Raw genomic sequence first — 19,648 nt, 5'->3', positions numbered from 1 at the left:
CCTTCAATGGAAGAATGGATGAGGAAAGTGTGGAATATATACACATTAGAGTACTATGCTGTGGTAAAAACAATGACTTCTCGAATTTTGCATGCAAATGGATCGAAATAGAAAACACTATCCTGAGTGAGGTAACCCAGACCCAAAAAAGATTCATCTATCTTTTGCAAAATTATTATTTTAAAGGGCATAAAGTATTAGTATTAGTGTAATATTTTTTCTAGCCTATGTAGACAAAACCTTGTATATAGAACCCTCTTCTAGGTGTTTTCAAATAAACTTGTACCTCTGCTGGCCACCAGAGCAGTAATAGAAATGTTTGCATTTACAATACCATTGGAAACAGATGCCCCTAATTTATTGTCCCACAAAAGTTGTTTTACAAGTCTCTCATCTCCAAGAGTTAGACAGGTAATAAAGCTAGTGAAATCAGCGTTTTTTATGCCTGGCATAAATTGTTATTTGTTTTGGGTGAGTAGCCATTTACCAGGCTATTATACTGTTTGCAGCATGTTGCTCACTGGTTCTTAAACTGCCTTACACAAATTCATCCATTAAGCTACTAAATGTCCTTACAAGATAACAGTAATCGGTACTTTGTTTGTCAGATGGGCAAACTGATTTTTAACTGAGTTAACTGTTCCGAGGTATGAGAAGGTGGCCGTGCCTTTGATTTTTCTTCTCTTGCTCACACCAGCAGTTCCTTAGATCCTAGTAGCTAATCCTTCACAGTTTTAATATTTATGCTTTTTGAAACTGGAAACAAACAAACAAAAAACAATCAAACAAAATACCTGGAAGCCCCGAGGTATATTGCAGTATTCTGATGCATATAAAATAGATGACCAAATTTTTGAAAGTCAGATCTCAAACCAATTAGGAGAAGTGAGATAGAGATTACCAGCTTCCAGAGAGATAAAATAATTAAACAATTAAACATTATGTTTATCTTGAAGATTTTGAAAAGTCAAAACAGTATATAAGGTCATATAGTTTATCATTCAATAAAGCAAGGATACATATTTGACAGGAGAGATAGTTCTCTGTTCCTGATTTTAGGAGAAATAGAACAATGGACAATGGCTGACAGTTGTTTACATGAAGACAGGAGCATTCATTAAATAAATGTAAAATTCTTATACCAATCTCATGAATTATCATAGCCATACTGCTTAATTGTAATGTGAATGAGACATTATAATACAGAATAATGATCATATTAAATAAGGATAGTTTCATTGAACACCTATTTCTATCTGGATCTTTGTGCAAAGTATTTCAATGAGTCCTCAGAATGATCTTGTGAGGATTATATATGGAGCCCAGAGACATAGAAACAAAATAGCAGATTTTGGGTTATCACTTGCCCTAATGACTCCAAGTTCAGTGCTTTCTCTTGCACGCTATATTACAAGAATACTGGAGAAAAAAAAAATGTATCAAGTTGTTCTAACTGAGGGTGATTTGGCAGTGTCTCCCTGAGGAGATTTTTCACTGTTAAACTTGGTGGTGGTCATCACTGGCATCTAATGGGCAAAGGCCAATAGGCCCATTAAACATCTCATAATGCACAGAATGTACACAACCAAGAATTATGTGACCTAAAAATTCAATAGTGCCAAGATTAAGATGCTCTATTCTAAGGGATGGCCAATTACATTTGTCTTTAGAAAATTTCATTCTCCATCATATATCTCAATCAAATTTTGGCAACTGCTGAAATGCATTCAATTTAGACTTGAGATCTTTGGCTTAACATGGCAGTTTTTGTGCTGAGGATTTAAAGAACTTTTCGTTATGTTTCAAAACTAGATGGTATAGGTTGAAAAGCTAATATTTGTTATAGAATGGAACAGCCTGTAATATCATCTAGGCAGGTCATTTGTTCTCTCTTGAGGTATATGAGTGCTTGTAGGCAGGGCCAATTTTTGTTTCTAAAATATAAACTTTGAATCTATTTAAACTTTAAATTAGTATATACAGGAAGCCACAGAGTCTGTGCCATGAATGTGGAAACGGTGAGACACTTTTAAATGATAAGTTTCCAATTGGTCTTTTTGATCATGAAAGAACTGTAGAACTTTCTTAAATAGATCTGCATTCTGGTAGGTGGATAGGACTGAGTTATCTGTGTGACATAATTTGGAGGAATTGTGTGACTGTTGAGTGACTGGATTTTAGTGACTTTGATGCTCAGATATATTTTCTGAAGTAGTTAACTAACAGGCTAGTGCTTCCCATCACCAAACTCTTCATTTTGTTATTCCAGTTACTGCTCTCTTGAGCTTTCACCTTTTATGCTTATGCCACCAAGGATTCAACATCCAGGTTGATCATGTGTTAATTTTCTGTGTGCTTCCTTTAGGACGAATGTGCAGAGTGGCAATGTATCCTTGTGTTCATGGCATTGCTCTTTACCATATGTAGAATGTTCTTATGTCTCTGAGGGACAGGGCTGTGAATGTTGACTCATGCAGTATAAGATGGTGATACATACAGTTGTTGAATATTCAGAATTTCTGTGCTTTGTCACCAATAAGCTAGAAGACCAGAGAAGATGATGGTATAATTGAAAGCCCGAGAATTAGAGACCCAGTTATAGAGATCCCAGTGTGAGCCTGAAAGCCTGGAAATGAGGAGAACTGAATATGGAAGAATATTGATGTTCCAGTTCAAGCAGAAAGAATATTCAACATTTTGCCTATTGTTCTTTTCAGGTCTTCTTCAATGGATTGGATGAGTCCCACCAATACTGGGAAAAGATCCATGCTTTATTCAGTTCTTCAATCAGCTAACCCACTCAAAGACCCATTCCAAAATAAGGCTTAACTGGCTACCTGGATTACCCTTGGTCCAGTCAAGTTGACACATAAAATTATCCCAAACACATTCCATGTACCAACTGTTTTTCTCAGCTACTGTCAGTCATCCTTTTCTTTGAATTGGTTCCTCTGCCATTTTTACTCAGAACTGGTAGGAAGACATGTGGTATTGCAGTTTAGGTTTGTAATCCCAGGATGCAGGAGGAGGCTGATGAAGGGGCTTATCCCAAGTTCAAAGACTAGTATGGGCTATGTATCAAATTCCAGGTCAACCTGATGTACAGAATGAGACCCTGTCTTAAAAACAAAACAAGCAATCAAACAACTAGGAAACTGACCTGGTTTCTCCAACCTTGATCATCCTTTTAATTTTAATTATACTATTTCAAATTCTGCCATTTTTGCTTTTTATAGTTGGTGATTATTAGATATCTCTAGAGAAGAAATTTTCATAATAGTTAAGATTTTAAGCACTGAAACTTGACAAGCAAGGGTTGATCTTACATATGCTATACTTTTTTTCCCCAGCAGTGTGACCTTGGGCAAGTTGTTTAACTTCTATATATCTCTGTTATCTCATCTGCAAGTAGTAATATTATTAGCACCTTTTCCTTGTACAGCATAAATGGCTTAAAAAGTTAATGTTGATCTCTTAAAATAGTAACTCATAAACAGTAATTTCTCAGAAAACATTGGCTATTTCTATTTGACTCTAACTGTATCGAAATAGAAAAACTGCAATGTTAACATTCTTTAAAAGTGCTTTTAGATTTTTGTCTTGTTCGTCCTTGTCTGTTGTGTAACACTAAAAAGAACCAAATAAAAATAATTAGCTGTATCAACATCCAATGTTGAGAACTTCTATGTATTGTTAAGTTGTATTACCTTCAAACAGAAATGTCTCTTCTCCATATTTTTTTTCCCTTTTGGACACTCTAGCTCCTGCTGGCCTCCTTACAGAGCTGACATCATCCTGGCCTGGAAAGATTTTAAAAATCAGATCTATCACAGTTGTAAATTAACGTATTTTCTTCAACCCAGCAGCTCCACCTTCAAGGACCTGGAGGGCAACAGCCTGAAGGACAGTGGGCATGAGGAGAGTGACCAGACTGACAGCGAGCATGATGTCCAGAGGAGCCTGTACTGTGATACTGCTCTGAACGATGTGCTGAATACCAGTGTGACCTCCATGGGATCTCAGATGCCTGACCATGGTAAGGGATGGACAACGTTAAGTCGAAACTATGTGTTCCAAAGAACCAAGAATCTTTCTAGACATATTGTGTTACTTTACTGCAGGGCACATGTTATTATGAAGGGATTCCCTTAGCTCTCGTGTTAACAGCATATCGAGAGTTTTGAGGTATTACAACATCTATCAGGATAAGTCTACCTTCTTATGTAATGTTGGGGAATTCTATAAGGTGACTGAATCCACATTGTTTTTAAATAATAACTGCTTTGAGCCCATAGGAAGTAAGCAGATACTTTCTCATCAGGAATAAATGACTGTTATGCTATAGTGTATGGATTCAGCTGATCAATTAAGTTGCATAGAATGCAACTCTAATGAAACCAGAGGGGTGGGATTTATATCTCTACTAGTCTAGCAAACTTTTCCCAGAGACTATTCTCTGCCCATGGATTTTGTAGTCTTTCCTGAGGATAGAAAATGCTAGACTTTCCATTTTGCCTACAGGACTACTATTCCAAAGCCATGGAGCTACTGCAGAAGCCCATGCCATTGGTTACAGGGGAGACAGGTCAAAAGAATGTGACTGAGTCAATACAAAGCCTTCTGTTATTGTGAGATGAGTGAATCACAAAGCACATGTCAGGAGCCACATCCCCATGTGGGAAGAGAATCTACTTGTATGAATCCAGGCACAAGCACTTTTAGAGAGAGGTGCTCTTTAAAACTGTGATAGGCAGAAACCAGGGTCTGAAAACAGTAGCAGAGTTCAGCTAAGGCAGATTGTTCATACAGACTTGGGCACAAATGTCACTTTCAATATTTTACTGATGTAAACATGGTATGCAAACAGCCTGTCTTTCCCAATTAAGACGTATGAATTCAATTCGGTGTTTAGGCTCAGTGAAGCTTCCGAATGCTTGGCTATGTCTTGAGAAAAGCTAGTCTCATGCTCAGCTGGAAGCCCTACTGGTAAACGTCTCAAAGATGAGAAAACAAAATATGGTAATTCCGTGCTGGTCGTCAGCTGTCTCATTTCACTGTAAACATCATTAAACTCTTTTGTTTTGCTTTTCTAAATGAATCCAAAAAATGCATGATTCACAAAACAAAATGTTTTTTCATGGAAAAAAATAGCCACTGTAGATTCTTTTAAATTGTCTAATCCATTCCCTCCTCAGGAGACTCAAGTGTCAAAGTCTATAATATAGAGAGGTCACTACCAATTGTACCCTGCTTTTTTCCTTAATTGGAGAGTGGTGACATCTGCAGAGATAATATACTTTCTGGGAAATCTTCCTATATGACTGAAGATAAAGAATTAAACATTTTTTATAGCTGAAACAGAGGCAATTTAATTCTCAGAAGATGCAGACAGATATGTATCATTTCCTACTCATGTGTATCTCAAAGAAATGCGCTCTTTGTTGAGATCAGGGAGGTTTTCTGTTAGGTGCTCTCCAAAATGAAATGACTCCAGGAAAGAAAATAGTCGTAATTGATTCTCGCTTTATGCCTGGCTGGACCAACATCTGTTTTAATTTTTTGTCACATTTCTCAAGGAAAACAATATCAGTGGGTTGCAGCTAGATGTTTGAGTGTTTCTTACAAACGGGTTGCATTACGTACTGTATAGATTGAATAATAGCAAGAATATTAGAAAACAAATATGTGACAGTATCCAAAGACTCTCTTACATAACAAAGTGATGACTTCACACACATCCGTGCCTGTAGACACATTTTTTCTTGATATACTGTTTTGACAACATCTTTACATTTTGTTTTTTGGTATTTGATTGACATGCTTTTCTTTTCTTTTTTCTTTCTTTCTTTTTATTGTTCTGACAATGACTAAACTTTGAGCCAACCCTTGACCTGGTCCTTTCCAGTTTGAGTGGCAAAAGGAATTAAACTCTGTTTGCATCTCAGTCTTTACCTGTGGTAGCCCACAACTTCCAATGGTTTTGTAATGATATGTAGCTGTGGTATTCCAAATCATCTCCAGGCTTACCACAGGAACCGTGTCACCAGCTAACTTGGCTTGATTATATTTCTCTGAAAATCATCACAACTTTTCCAGCCATTTAACATTTTTAAACATTTGTTGCCTTGAACCTGCAGTCATGGAAGGGCATCTTCTTTTATCCTCCGTTTCAGTAGTTGAAAGGCACTCACTGGGTGAATTGCCCAAACATGCCTGGTTTTGAACTTCCCAGGCAAAGTTCTGAATCTGATACTTCTTCTGGTTTATGAGAACCATTGCAACATCACACCAAATGTAACCAGTAAAGGTTACCTTAACATCACTGTATTGGGGAGTTAGACTCACGTTGGGTGTCATAACTGGGTCTTCCTTATTTCATTCCTACTTTTAACATTAGCATTGCCTCTTTTTCTGTACATGTGGGAACATGTGTTTGATGAGAAATCCCAGGAATATCAAACTAAAAATGACTTTACGCACCTATAATTTTTCCTTGAGCAGGCAGGAATGACGTGTTATATGGGTTCATATTGTATTGTCAATATTTAGAAAGCTACAAATTATATTTGGTTCATTCTTTTCAAGAGACATTGGAGACCTGGGTTTCATTGTACTGCTCTAAGTATCTTCAGTATTTTTGTAACTTTGCTACAGCATAAGAATTCTCAATGTGAATGGCAGGGAGATTTTCTGTCTTGAGTAAAGGGCCAAATGTCGTAGTTTTCAGTAGCTTTTCTATGAAACTCTTCCTATGCATAGAAACCCCAGAATCACTATGTTCAATGAAGGTAGGAGACTTTTAAAAAGACATTCAAATTTAAAGGTCAAAACCCTAGTCACTGGAGAGTTCCGATTGTGTTTTTGATTACATATTTCCACAAACATGTTTGTGAGCTGCGTCAGAATAGCAACAAAGGAATGTTAAGAGCCTCTGCTGTCTACCTTACTTTCAACCCTGGCATTTCTTAATGAGTTTGAAAACAGGGCAGGTGGTGGGTGAACTTTCTGAGCTTAATTCCCCGGTTGCTACAGAATTCCAGATTTGTCATCCATCATGTCCATGAATTAATATGGCTTATCTCGGTTTGTCCCCAGTCCTGTGGATCTTGTGACTTCCCAGAAAGGAAGATAATGGAACATTTTTTAACATGTGCTTTCTCTTGACACACGGTCCTTCTTAGAATATTATCTCTCAATTGGTCTCAAAGTACCTTGAGAACAAGTTAGGCAGGCTTATCTTCTGACTTGGCTCATGAGGTGATTTGATGCTGAGCTAAGGAGTCACAATCTCATCTCTTAACCAGTGCTTTCCCTATCTGATTTTATTCAGTGAATTTACCACATTCTTGAGAAGATAAGAATATTGACTCCTTAAGTGGCTGAAATTGACAAGTAGGGTGAAGAAAGATGTCAGTGGCTCATGCTTTTGTTGCGTAATTGAAAGCATTACCAGATTGAATCTTTCTGTAGTCAATGTTTCTCTGAGAGTAGTGCTGGGGTTGGTAGACCTCTTGCTGCCCTCTCACCTTTTTTGCAAGGTCATTTATGGTGCTGTGGCTATTGCATTATGCTTAACTATGTAATATGAGTATGAAGCTGAAGTTTATGGAGATCATAGCTCAGAACTGCACACTAGTTCCAAGCCCAAGTAATTTGTTTCAGATCACACTCAATTTCATTCCTTATGATTTTAAACATTGATTATAAATTCATCTACTGAAAAGATGACTGTAATTGCTCTAATATGCACCTAGTTTGGAGTTTGCTACAACACTGAGTTGGTTTCCTTCCCATGCTAATTGGTACCAAATAGAAGCAATGCGCAGAAATTTACAGTGATGTTGATCTAGTTTTCACATCCAAACACACTCAAATGCAAGATAATCAGTGGTTTATTTTGGAAAGTGTTAAGTTCTTCTGCATTTTACTTAATTTGTTTATTTATTAAGATTATCACCTAAATATCGCTCAACATATTTGCGTGTAAAACATGAATCAGAAGTAGTTGGTGTGCACCCAATGTGACTACTACTACAAAATTGTCATAAAAATGTACCATAGTCTTCACCCCATGCACAGATTAATGTCAACTACAAGTGTATTAAGATGTTTGTACCCTCAACACTCTATCCCCAGTATGGAATTTCATTTTCTTTAGCCTTTTAAGTAAATTATCATTCAGTGACTGGACAGCTTTATCTCCTTATCTATCCCCAGACTTACCTCTCACCTCACTACATTTTCAAACACTCATTTCAATTAATCTCTTGGCAAAACAAGGAGTTCTCAGTGGAGAATATTTTGTGACATTGCAAAGCAATGTGCTGCTGGATTCGAGAAATTGTAGCATGGGCCAGATGTTCATAGAGTAATTGAAAATTCCATTTTATCAGAATAGCATTTGCTGTCAAAAAGTTTTATCTTTACTTCAACAAAGAGGTTGATTAGATCCCCCTGGACCTGAATTAGCATCTTTGAGGATAGATACACTGTTCTGCAATTCATGTGGTTGTTTCTTCCCTAGTTCTCCTCCAATAGAAACTTTTAGAAATATCTTCATCTTCTTGCAAATGTACCCACTGAAATATTTAATTACTTTAATATAAGATTATGTTTACAATGTTGCTACATATGTATCTTTCATCTTTATTCATTCTGCCCCAGGTAGTATAGTATTTTGACATTAAGCAGAAATAATGCATACACAAAACACATTAATACTTCATCCAAATATTTAAAAAATCATACCACATTTTTTTATTATATTTGTGTATATGTTAGTGTGGGTGTGAGAAAGAGAGAGAGAGAGAGAGAGAGATCACGCTTGTAGTGATGTAGTGACAAACATGTTTTTCAGGTCAGAGAACAACTTGGGAAAGTTTGGTCTGTTCTTTCACCATATGAATATATGAGTGCTGGGGACTGAACTCGGTCCATCAGGCTTGGCTGTAAAAGTCTATACCTACTGACCCATCTTGCCATTTGTCACTTGACTATATTTTTGAGGTATATGGCACTGGAAGTTGAATGTGTTAACTCTGCTGTTATTGACTACCAAAGTACCATATTTTTACTTTGCAGTATTTAGGGTCTACTTAGATGACCTCAATGATAAAATTGTCAATATTGTGCCAATACAAAAGACTAAGAAAGATCTTATTTAATGAAAACATCATGACACATATTTTTTGATGTTCTAATTTGCACAGTAATATTAGAAAACATTTTGAAAATATACTTGCTCAGAGGTTGAATTTCCTGTTCATCTTTGTTCAATTTCACCATAGGATGATAGGTTTCTTACCTTGATGGCTTTTGGATATTTAATGCCCTGTTCATCTTTTTTTCTGATACTCAGAAATATTATCTTTTCCCAATGTCAAAGATGACACTGAAGTTAGGTAGAGAGGTGAGAGCTTGTGTTTTATTTGTTTCAATTGCATTGTTGTATTAGATAATAGAATCCATACAAAAGCATTATTTATATTTTGTTGACAAGATAGTCATTGCAATAAAAAGTTGCTCTTAGCTAGTGGAAACATACATGTTGTTCTTATTCACTAACATTATTTTGGTATAAGCCTTTTGATCAGAAAATTTATTTTTACACTTTGTCATCAGTTTCTCTATGCAAGACATTTAGAATAAAACCAGATGTTTATCTTCTTTCAGATAGAATTAATGTGCATGTGTGTGCACACGTGTGTTCATGAGTCCACAGACAGACACAAACACACACAAAACACACACACATACACAAGATTTTAAATATCCTATTTGGAAATTTTAGTTGTTTTATATTCAAGGTCATTTTAACATTTACTATTAATACCAGTTATGATAAAAGATTTATCATTTATCCAAAGAATGCCATGTGATATCTTCCTTAGGTTTCATTATGAATTTTAGTGTTTCTAAGCACTAGAGGGTAGAGACTATACAAAGGGAGCACAATGGGCAACTCAGAGTTTGATTCTGTAGGAGTTTATGGACCAATAGTATAAATGGTCCAGTGTGGAAGAGATTGCCATATGATCAATGAAGAAATCAATTAAGATCATTTGAACTGGAAAGCAAAATGCATTTTAAAAGATACTTTTTTTGTGCAATGGGATCCCATTGGAGAAATAGCAGGAAGCCAGACCCCAAGATTGTATGCTAGATAAAATTATGCTCTATTTGGGTGATTTGCTAGGTGAATCTTTTCCAGATGTTTCATGCAAAAGTAAGTTCTGTGGGCCATGATGAATAGATATGCTGCCAATAGTGTAGCAGTTGAGACAAAAGTCACAATGTTGGCTTCTTAAATTTTTCCATTCATGACCTTATTTCACTTCTAAAAATGTTTAAAGTTCTTGAAGTCTATGTGTACATCAAATAAGTATACAAATAAAACATCTGTTAATTAATCATAAAGAATATTATTTTAAAATTATGCATACACATAATTTTGCCATTTATAAAAATGAAAGGAAATTTGCATATGATTAAGATGAATGTACTTATTTATTTTTCCATAAAGTGTTAAATATTGGATGAATATTTTATACTGCAGGATACAGAAAATCTTAGCTTTTTCAAAGTTGAGAAATACTTTGATTTTATAATCCTTAATAAAGAGAAAACTGCTTTGCATAAATATATAGCACAGAATGGCAGACGTAGGTTTATGTCCATTTCAGAATTCTTCAGTATTATATCCTAAATCTCACACCAAAATTCATTTAATGACTTTTAAAAAATGAAACTCAAAGCCGAGCAGTGCTGGCACATGCCTTTAATCCCAGCACTTGGGAGGCAGAGGCGGGAAGATCTCTGTCAGTTTGAAGCCAGCCTGGTCTACAAGAGCTAGTTCCAGCCCAGGCACCAAAGAAACACACAGAAAACTGGTCTTGAAAAAAAAAACAGAAAGAGAGAAAGAGCGAGAGAGAGAGCAGGAAGGAAGGAAAGAAGAAAGGAAAGAAAGGAAGGAAGGAAAGAAAGGAAGGAAGAAAGAAACTCAAGTCAGAAACTCAAACATCAACTTCCAAAATAAAGTATTCTAAGATGATATGATTAAAAATATACTAATTTGATATACTCTGAGGAATAATGGTAGACAATTGTTAAGTAGCCTTTGTTTTGTGTGACTAAGTCATGATGTTTCTAGAAGAACAGTGCAATAAAAACCCAGAAATTCTTACCGGACAGTGCTAGTTGCTCTTGGGTGGCATCATGGTAGACACAGTGTGAAGTGTACATGCTGTGCTTTAAGAGCCAGGGCTGCAATGCTGCTGCAGGATTCAGTGTGAACTAGCACTGCCTAAAACACCTCAGACTAAACACGTGTTTGATTCAAATTAATTTTTGGTCATTTTTGTGTGTACAGAAATATTTTGCTGTTGGCATTTTTTTTTACAATCTCCACATTCAGTTACATAAACCTATATGGGATTGTGGTTCATAGTGTAAGAGGCTATAATATTGACTATTTTACATGTCAATGCTGCACTAAACTAGGAATATCATTATCCTTTGTGAAATATTTTTTTAATATATATTCTGTCTATAACAATATGGTTAAGAACCATAATAACCTTCCAGGGCCATACATTTTTTTAATCAATAATTAGGCTTCTCCCTGGTGTTTATAATCTCTATCTTCATTTGATGTTTCATTGCTAGTACATATTGAGCTAGGGCAAGCTTCTTGATATGTCCACATTAAAAAGGTAAACTTTCCATAAGGCAACGTTTTCACTTTTTCATCATATAAGACTTTCTTCACAATAAAACTCCAGCTTGGTAAAAACACCAAGTACCAGGTCAGACAAGAGTTAAGTTGGTCTTAGGGTCATGAGGAGCATTGCTTGTTAGGGTACTATACACATGCTCTTGTAGATTGGTTTCAGAGGGCTTAAATAATCTAGACTTGGGTCACACATGACCTTCTAAAACTCGAGGTTGGTGGAAATTACAGACTTTTTATGTAACTAGGAAGAATAGTATAATATTTAAAAAACAATTATTCTGCTAAGTGAAGAGAATAGAAAATTGTTCTTCGAAGTTACTCGAGAAACAGTGAGGGGCTGGAGAGATGACTCAACACATAAGAACACTTTGTGTTCAAGCACGATGGGCTGAGTCTAAATCTCCAGATTCCATATAACAATTTGGATATGGAATCTGTACCTGTAGCCCAGTCAACGTGGGAGTGGGCCAGAGACAAAAAGATTACTGGCAGATAGCAGAGGTGACTTGAAAGGCATTGACTCCAAGAGGTGCTAAAGGAGTTTATCAGAAAATGAACTCTGAATTCACACTGCCACCTTCAAGAGGCTTTTTGAGAGACACTTTTTCTTTTAAGGGTCCCTGTAATCAGAAACTCTGTTATCCTTCACAAGTTTTGGCAACAAACAGTCAGGCTGCTAAACAAAAACATAATAGACATTATTTAATTATAAGTTTTGTTGCTTTTACTCTTAGTAATACCCACTTCTGTGGCAAATGAGAGTACTTAAAATCCTGTCTGAATTTAACATGAAAAATTTCAATAGGGTTGAAGTTGGAGCTGTACACACACATTTATGGGCTCCTAGCCCAACTGGTTAAGCCCTTGGGGCTTTCTAACCTGTAGCCTAGAATCTAGTCTATAAGTCTTGTGGGAGAATAATTGAAATCTGGTTTGAATAAAAGGATAATTTATAATGTTGTTTCTTTAAAGTGAAAATCTGTAAGCATACGTTGCTCTAATTACCTGGGAAAACTTGGTAGCCCTAATTGATTATAACAAGGCAACTTCCCAGGCGTTAGTGTGCAAGTTCAAATTCTGTGCCATAGATGTATTTTCCAACTTCTCTGCTGCCATTCCTTCGATCTCTGTATTTTTCTCCCCTTCTTATAAAGGATTTGCTTTCCTCCCTGCTCTTCGGTCTGTAAAATTACCAACCTGTGTGAACAACAGAATCTTTCCATTTTAATACATGGAAAAGAGGGAGAAGGGGAATGATGTAGGTTCCAAGATGTTTAGACTGGTCAAACTGTTCCAAGCCATCACCACCTGCTGTTTTTAATCATTAATGAGGCTGTCAGTTAGCTTTAATCTGGGAGATGAACCAAAAGAATGGTTTTGATTTTAATTTAATTGAAAAATGAGCTTATTGAAACAAAAAATGCCTCCAGCTTTTAAGAGTCAGGTTATACCCTGCTGATAAACCAAGGCAAGTTAGAGACAGAAACTGAACCATTATTGATATGCAACAGTAAATTATTTTAAACTTGGGAAACTTTTGTTATTGCCATACTAGCTAGAAAATTTAGTCCTTTTAATTCAAGCATTTATTATATCCCACAGCCATACTGCATGTAAATATCTGTTCCATTTTTCTTTCTGGGAGAAAAACGGATGTACAAAACAGTTGAACAGCTGTATTAATGTCAGAATACAAATTGATGACAAAGTCCAGAGTGCAGCTCAAAGTACAAATTATTTTTATGGACTCAATGTTCATCAAACTGTTTGTACATTTCAGAAAAGTTGAGTGATTATCTGTGAGTTCTCTATTAAGCCCGAGTTTTTGTATACTGGGTGATTTTGCTTAGTGGCAAAATGAGAACTCAGAAATACAATGCCTAAGCACCAAGCAAATTTCAAAGACCTATAGGCAGATCTTTGTTTGTGCAGACTGCCAATGTAGATTATACCTCTTTGGGCTTTACCAAACACTTTCAGATTTAGAATTGATTTAAACTGAAATTGGATGGAAGGGAATCCTTCCTTTTTTGATGTAGAAAACACTACTATTGGACCCCAGTAAACTTCAGGGTAGGTATATCAAATCACACTAGTCTTCTGCTAACACAGCAAGTTAATGCTTCCTGGATTCAGCTGCTAATCAATCTATTCAGCTAATGAATCTGTAAGCAGACTGAATTAAACTACCAACCAGAATAAACACCAAGAAACTAACATTTAATCTCCCCGTCTCCTATTTACCTTTTGGTGTTTCCGTTGTGATGCCAATTCGTGACCATTTATAACTATCTGTTCAGTCTTTCCCAAAGAAACACAAGTCATGTTAAGGATTGTGTTAGTATAGCAATTTTCATAATGAAGGAAAATGACTGACCATTTAAGTAAAGTGTGAGTGATTAATCTTTATTTTTTTCTGGTAAGTAAAATGCCAGAAATTTTTTGTAGTCTTGTAATTTCCAATGTTTTCCAGATTCTGATAGTACAGAAATTAACAGCAGATTGTTGCCACCATATATATGTCATAGGGTCAGACAGTCCAATTCCCAGGCTTTAGCCACAGCCAGCCTGCTGGACTGTCTGTCTGCCTTGTGTTTTGGACTGAATTTCTTTTGATTGCGTGAGTGAAGTTAAAGTTGTGCTTTGTTTCCTTTGGAACAATGAGCTAAAGAATGAGTGTTGTAGTTTTGGAAGGAAGAACCATCTTCAAAGTTGAAGTGTGCTTTAACTCAAAACAATAGGTTTTCAGATGGTCCTTCCACCATTCAAAATACCGAATTTGGATAGAGAAGATGGAAAAGAGTATTATTTGTCTCTCATAGTTCCCCATTTCACTCCGTTTGGTATTTGTAACACTTGCAAATAAATTTATCGTTATAAAGAAATAACATTGTGAACATATGAAATATGTTGGATCCTGTGTTTTTGCTTATCCATCTGCAGCACCTATTAGTGGTTTCTTTTTATTGTATTCTAAATAAAAACTATCTAAAATAAACGATTTGCAGATTCTGTGGGGCTGAATATCTAGATGAGAAATCAGTTGTCTCTTAAATGAGATTTACAAAGCTAGACAGGATCTTACTTGATTTAGAAAATTAGAACATCTTCAAGGAGAACATTATTAATCATCATCCAGGCTCCTTTAGCACTTAAAATTATTATGCCAGAAATTCAGGTTTGGAACCACATATTCAACTTGCAGCATTATTGAGAGTCTTTATGGCATCCTAAATTTCCACTGCCATTAATATAGAACATTTGAATCTTAACAGTCTCTGGAATCATTATGAAAAGTAACATGTTATATTATTTATCCTCACAGCAACTGTAAGTGGTAGTAAGCATAGAATTAAAAAAAATCCGAAGAATGAGAACCATTTAAAGTGAGGATAAAGTTAGACCCTTAGATTGAGAAATGTACAGAATGTTAGAATGAAGTGATGAGAGAGAAATGAAGTAAGGTACTCTTATCTGTGGTTAAAACCAAGATTGACGGTGATATAATAAGATATAATCAAGACTTCCTTTAGTATATGTGATGTAACTAACCCTCATAGGTAAGACTGAGTATTCTGCTTCTCATTGGAGTCTTCTAGATAGACTGTGTCCTATAAATACATGGTGTAGTTATTATGAGCTGTCTCTAATGAGAGAATACAAATACTTTAATAGTACTCCATGCTGTGCAGTAGTGATTAAAGGCACATGTAGTTACATAAACATGTACATGTAGTGATTTTTATATATTACATACCCAAAACATAAACAATAGATTGAGTCAGTGAACTAGCCTCTCCAATTTGCTTGATATGAGCATTCCTACTCTCCCAGACTCCCTATCTGCTTGCTGTTGTCTGGGATCCTTTGAATTGAGGCTGGCACATTGCATTTTATGACTCTAGTTCGAATTTCAGGCATTGCATAGGAGGAGAGTGAATGTATGTTTTCAGATTCATATTAAGTTACAAATGCCTTCTATTAGATATTGTTACAATCTGGGGATTAGAAGGGGATGCAGGGAGGATGATTTCTAGATATTGAATAGAGTCTTAGAAGAGGCAAATGCAAAGAAAAAAGGGAGTCCAGACAAATTCACCAGTTTACCCAGAGCTAGCAGTGTCCAAAAGAACATTTGATAGTTGTTACTTGGTTTACTCACTGTGCAATGTGTCACTGTGAAAAAGCTCCATTCCCTATACAGTCATTTTTGTGAACCAGCCTCCTCTTTAGACAGAGAAGATTGTAGGATGTCCACGAAAGATTTGAAGTGAAGTCTGGGCTAATTTAACTTTAAAAAATGCATGCATCCTGGCACCCTTGTGATGTAAGCAAATCTCTGGTGGCAGTGACTCTACTTAGCCTTTCGTAGGTCAAAAAATGCAGTTTAGTCTCTGGGATCATCCATATTGCCCTTACCTCCTCTCCTCTTGCTTCAAGTGGCTGATAACTGGCAGATACCATTGTGATTCTTTTGTTGTTATTCCTGTTCCTGCATCATGGTTAGACTTTCACAAAGTAAAATAAAATATCTTTCATTTATAGTTTTCTTCTAAAAGGTCACCCCAAGATAAAAAATATATAAAGAATCACTTCTGTTCTTTTTTTCTCTTCTAACAATGCTCTGAAACCTGCCCAGCTCCTACCTGAAAGGTCATATCTCCTTGCCATACGAATGAGCTCACAGCAGGTCCGTGGGGACACTGTCGTCTGAGAAATGATGGGAATTTATGTGCCTCTGGATTTCTGCCTTTTTTTGTAGTGGGAAAAGTGAATTTGTTAATGAATGAAACAAGCAAATAAACAAACCAAAAAACCGATCAACCACAGGATCTTACAAAGTTTTAAAATCTTAGGAGACAGCCATTAATATAAATGAAATGATAAATGAAAAACTAATTCTACCTTTGCATTCCTTAGCATTGTTTGTCTTGTATTACTTTAAGTTATGTGACTTACTCTTACTGGTTCTATGCCATTGAGTCTAGCTAGCAGGCTGCAATTTAGCAGCATAAAGTGTTGTGGCTTATGAAGGACCTTCTGATGTACTTGTACTTGTCAATATGCAAATGGAAAGGAGGGACAAAAGAGAACTGTGCGCAATTAAGGACATGCACAAAGAATTTAGAACACAGGGATCAGCACCATGGTTTTAAAAAGGCAGATTCACTGTGAAAATAATTTTCCTTTCATAATTTGACATTCCATGACAAATATAGCTGAAAGTACATAACTTCTCAAGACCTAAAAATCTAAATCCATGTGCTATATGCAAAATATAAAAGATAATTACAATCCCTAAAATAATTTTATAGCATGTGGCTCAGTACGAACAAGGACTTGCAATTTCTATATTATTTGTTTGTTATGCTGCTTTGGATAAGTCACTACCCTCTCAAAATTTCAGCTTATATGTTTATAGGGTGGAATGATGAGTAGTATGGCTAGAATCAATAACCATAGTGATGTTTATATGTATCACACCTCTTCTTAGGACACTGTAATTGTGAATAAAATTGCTAGATTGCCTCCCCCCTTGTGTCCTTCCCTTTCATATTCCGTTGGCCTGAATGCTTTCATCTCAGTGTGATCTCATTTACCAACAAGGGCACTGACCTAAGAGTCAGGGACTTCATGTTCTCGTTACATTCCACAGATTAAGAGCTGTGTGACTATAAACATGTTATATGCCTGCCCAAATTTCAGATCTGTGTATGACGGCTATTGATAGGATTTGCCAGGGAGATAGGCGGTGAGAGTTGAATAAGATGGTACTGGATGACAAACATTCAGCACAATGCTTATTTTTTAGTAAGCACTTAAACTGAAATTACCAAAAGAATCCCGATGAATTATTCTTAATTTTATCTCCCCCTTCTCGTCCATGTCTCTTGCCCACTTTATAATACAGGCAAAGTTGTTCTGTGAATATCCTTGCTTGTTCTGTGCTAATCTCTTCGTTACTTGACACTGCTTCAGTACCTATGTGCGTTTTTGCCATGCTAATTCATGGTTCGCCTAGTTTTGAAATGCAGGAAGAGAGAGGGGCTTGATAATTGTTAAAGCCCTTCCACTGCTGAGCTTCCTTTTATCTGATTTTGGGTTCAGGGCGCAACCTTTTCAGATTCCTGAGCACTTAGCCATTTGCCAGTGGGTCTGTAATGAGTGCCATATTCAAGTTAACAGATGGTATGGTGTGCTTGCTTTGAGGGGTAATTGTTCTTTCATCTTAATTTCCTCCCTTTGGCATTCATTTGTTGGAAGGAGCTCAATGGCAATGTCATAAAGCTTGGGATAAAAAAAATCAAATTGAGGTAGCAGGTCACTGGTTTATCAAAAAATACAGCTAAGCTAAAATCTGGTGAAGGTCTACAAGAGAAGAGGCTCTTAACCCTAGTATTAGGGAGCAGAAAAGTCTTAAGGGTACAGTGGATTTAATTGCCTGCTCATTCCTTCTTTCTTAGTTAAGTGTCTCTGTTTGCCTTAAAGATTATTACAGCTCCTCCTTCTTGGCTAACAGGTCATAGCTCTCACAGTTCATCTGTCTGAAACTAAGACACCAAGCCCATTCTTCTATGGGGCCACTGCTGTTTTAACTACACTCTCTCCCTCCCTTCCCATTATATATTTTTACCTTGATGTTTCTTATATAGGTCTTTCTCTAAGCCTCCTGCCTTCAGGATAGCCTTGTTCTATGCTCTTTCCTTTGAGGGACCACTTCATATACAACTTTTTTATAGAATATGGAGGTACAGTCAATTACACAGAATTTTTTTTGCTCGGTTTTTCTGAGTCAGTTATCCTTTATTGAACATCTTTTATAGCTACTTTCATATGGTAGAGTTAGTTTTCCCTTTCTTCTTCCAGTTTCCCACACAGGTCAGAGGCTCTCTCAAATGAGCAAGTGTTCATCAATTCATTCTAAACACTACTAAATAATATAAATTATCTACTGATGTTTGTTCCCCAGGGAAGTTCTCATCCATGCCATTCTACAGATGATAGCTGTGCTGTAACACAGAACACAGATCAGAAGAAAGTTTCTGCTTTCTGCATATTGTTTTTTGACTTGAAGTCTCAAAGGTACTGGATTGGCAGAAAGTTTTTATCTTTGGTATACAAAGTTCTGCCTCCTCCCGTTTGGAAGACATGTTGCTTCAGGAAAATGCAGCAGAGCCTAGCATGATGCCAAAAAAGGCAGGGAGTAAGAAGCATTGCTCATAAATGGGGCAAATAATGGTTTTGCTTTAAGTCTTCCAAGGGTCATGTTTGATAGTACCAGGTGTATCTACAGCATCAGCATCCTCATATTCCTGGCCATTCCCTTTCTTACATTTTACGTTGAGTTGGCCTGCTGTGTTGTCTGTGGCACGGGAAAACCTGTTTTCCACAATATGCCAGTTGACTCTCAGCTTGACCCTTCTTGTTTCTTACTTTATCCTGGCTGGTTTTTTTGCTTGCTAAAATCAGTTTTTTAGTTCTGTTCCTCATCATTTCCTCTGATTTGTGCTCTTTGGGATCAGATGGTTCTAGTCTCTTTTTGGCCTATTGGAGCACAGGTTTCTTGAGGCATAGATGTTCTAGATTTGCTTTTGCTTCATTGAGAACAGATCTTGTATTGTATCTCTGGATGGTTTTGTATTTCTGATCCTTTTACCATAGCATCCCTAGAGCTAAGAACACAGGCATGAGCTATCATACCAGGTTTTTCGTATGATAGTGTATATATTGGTAACTTGTAAATGGTCATCCTGGATTTATAATTCTCCCCCACTTTTTATCTATCTATCTATCTATCTATCTATCTATCTATCTATCTATCTATCTATCTATCTATCCATCCATCCATCCATCCATCCATCCATCCATCCATCCATCCATCCATCCATCCATCCATCCATCCATCTATCTATCTAT

At 36.4% G+C, this 19,648-nt stretch overlaps 1 protein-coding gene across 6 annotated transcripts in view; it reads left to right on the top strand.

Annotated features, from left to right (window-relative positions):
- The window catches only part of Pcdh19 (protocadherin 19), a 103,844-nt gene that overhangs the window by 64,921 nt on the left and 19,275 nt on the right, over positions 1-19,648 (top strand). For 3 of the 6 annotated variants that reach the window (XM_005358669.3, XM_026784834.1, XM_005358670.3), the window contains one exon: positions 3,864-4,036. In XM_005358669.3, the coding sequence (XP_005358726.1) occupies positions 3,864-4,036 (173 nt within the window). The remainder of the gene's footprint in view (positions 1-3,863; positions 4,037-19,648) is intronic. The other 3 variants (XM_026784833.1, XM_026784835.1, XM_005358671.3) reach the window with 1 other exon arrangement.

This window comes from Microtus ochrogaster, chromosome X (assembly GCF_000317375.1).
Source record: "Microtus ochrogaster isolate Prairie Vole_2 chromosome X, MicOch1.0, whole genome shotgun sequence".
NCBI classification, from domain to species: Eukaryota; Metazoa; Chordata; class Mammalia; order Rodentia; family Cricetidae; genus Microtus; species Microtus ochrogaster.
This window is presented reverse-complemented; position numbering and strand designations above follow the sequence as displayed.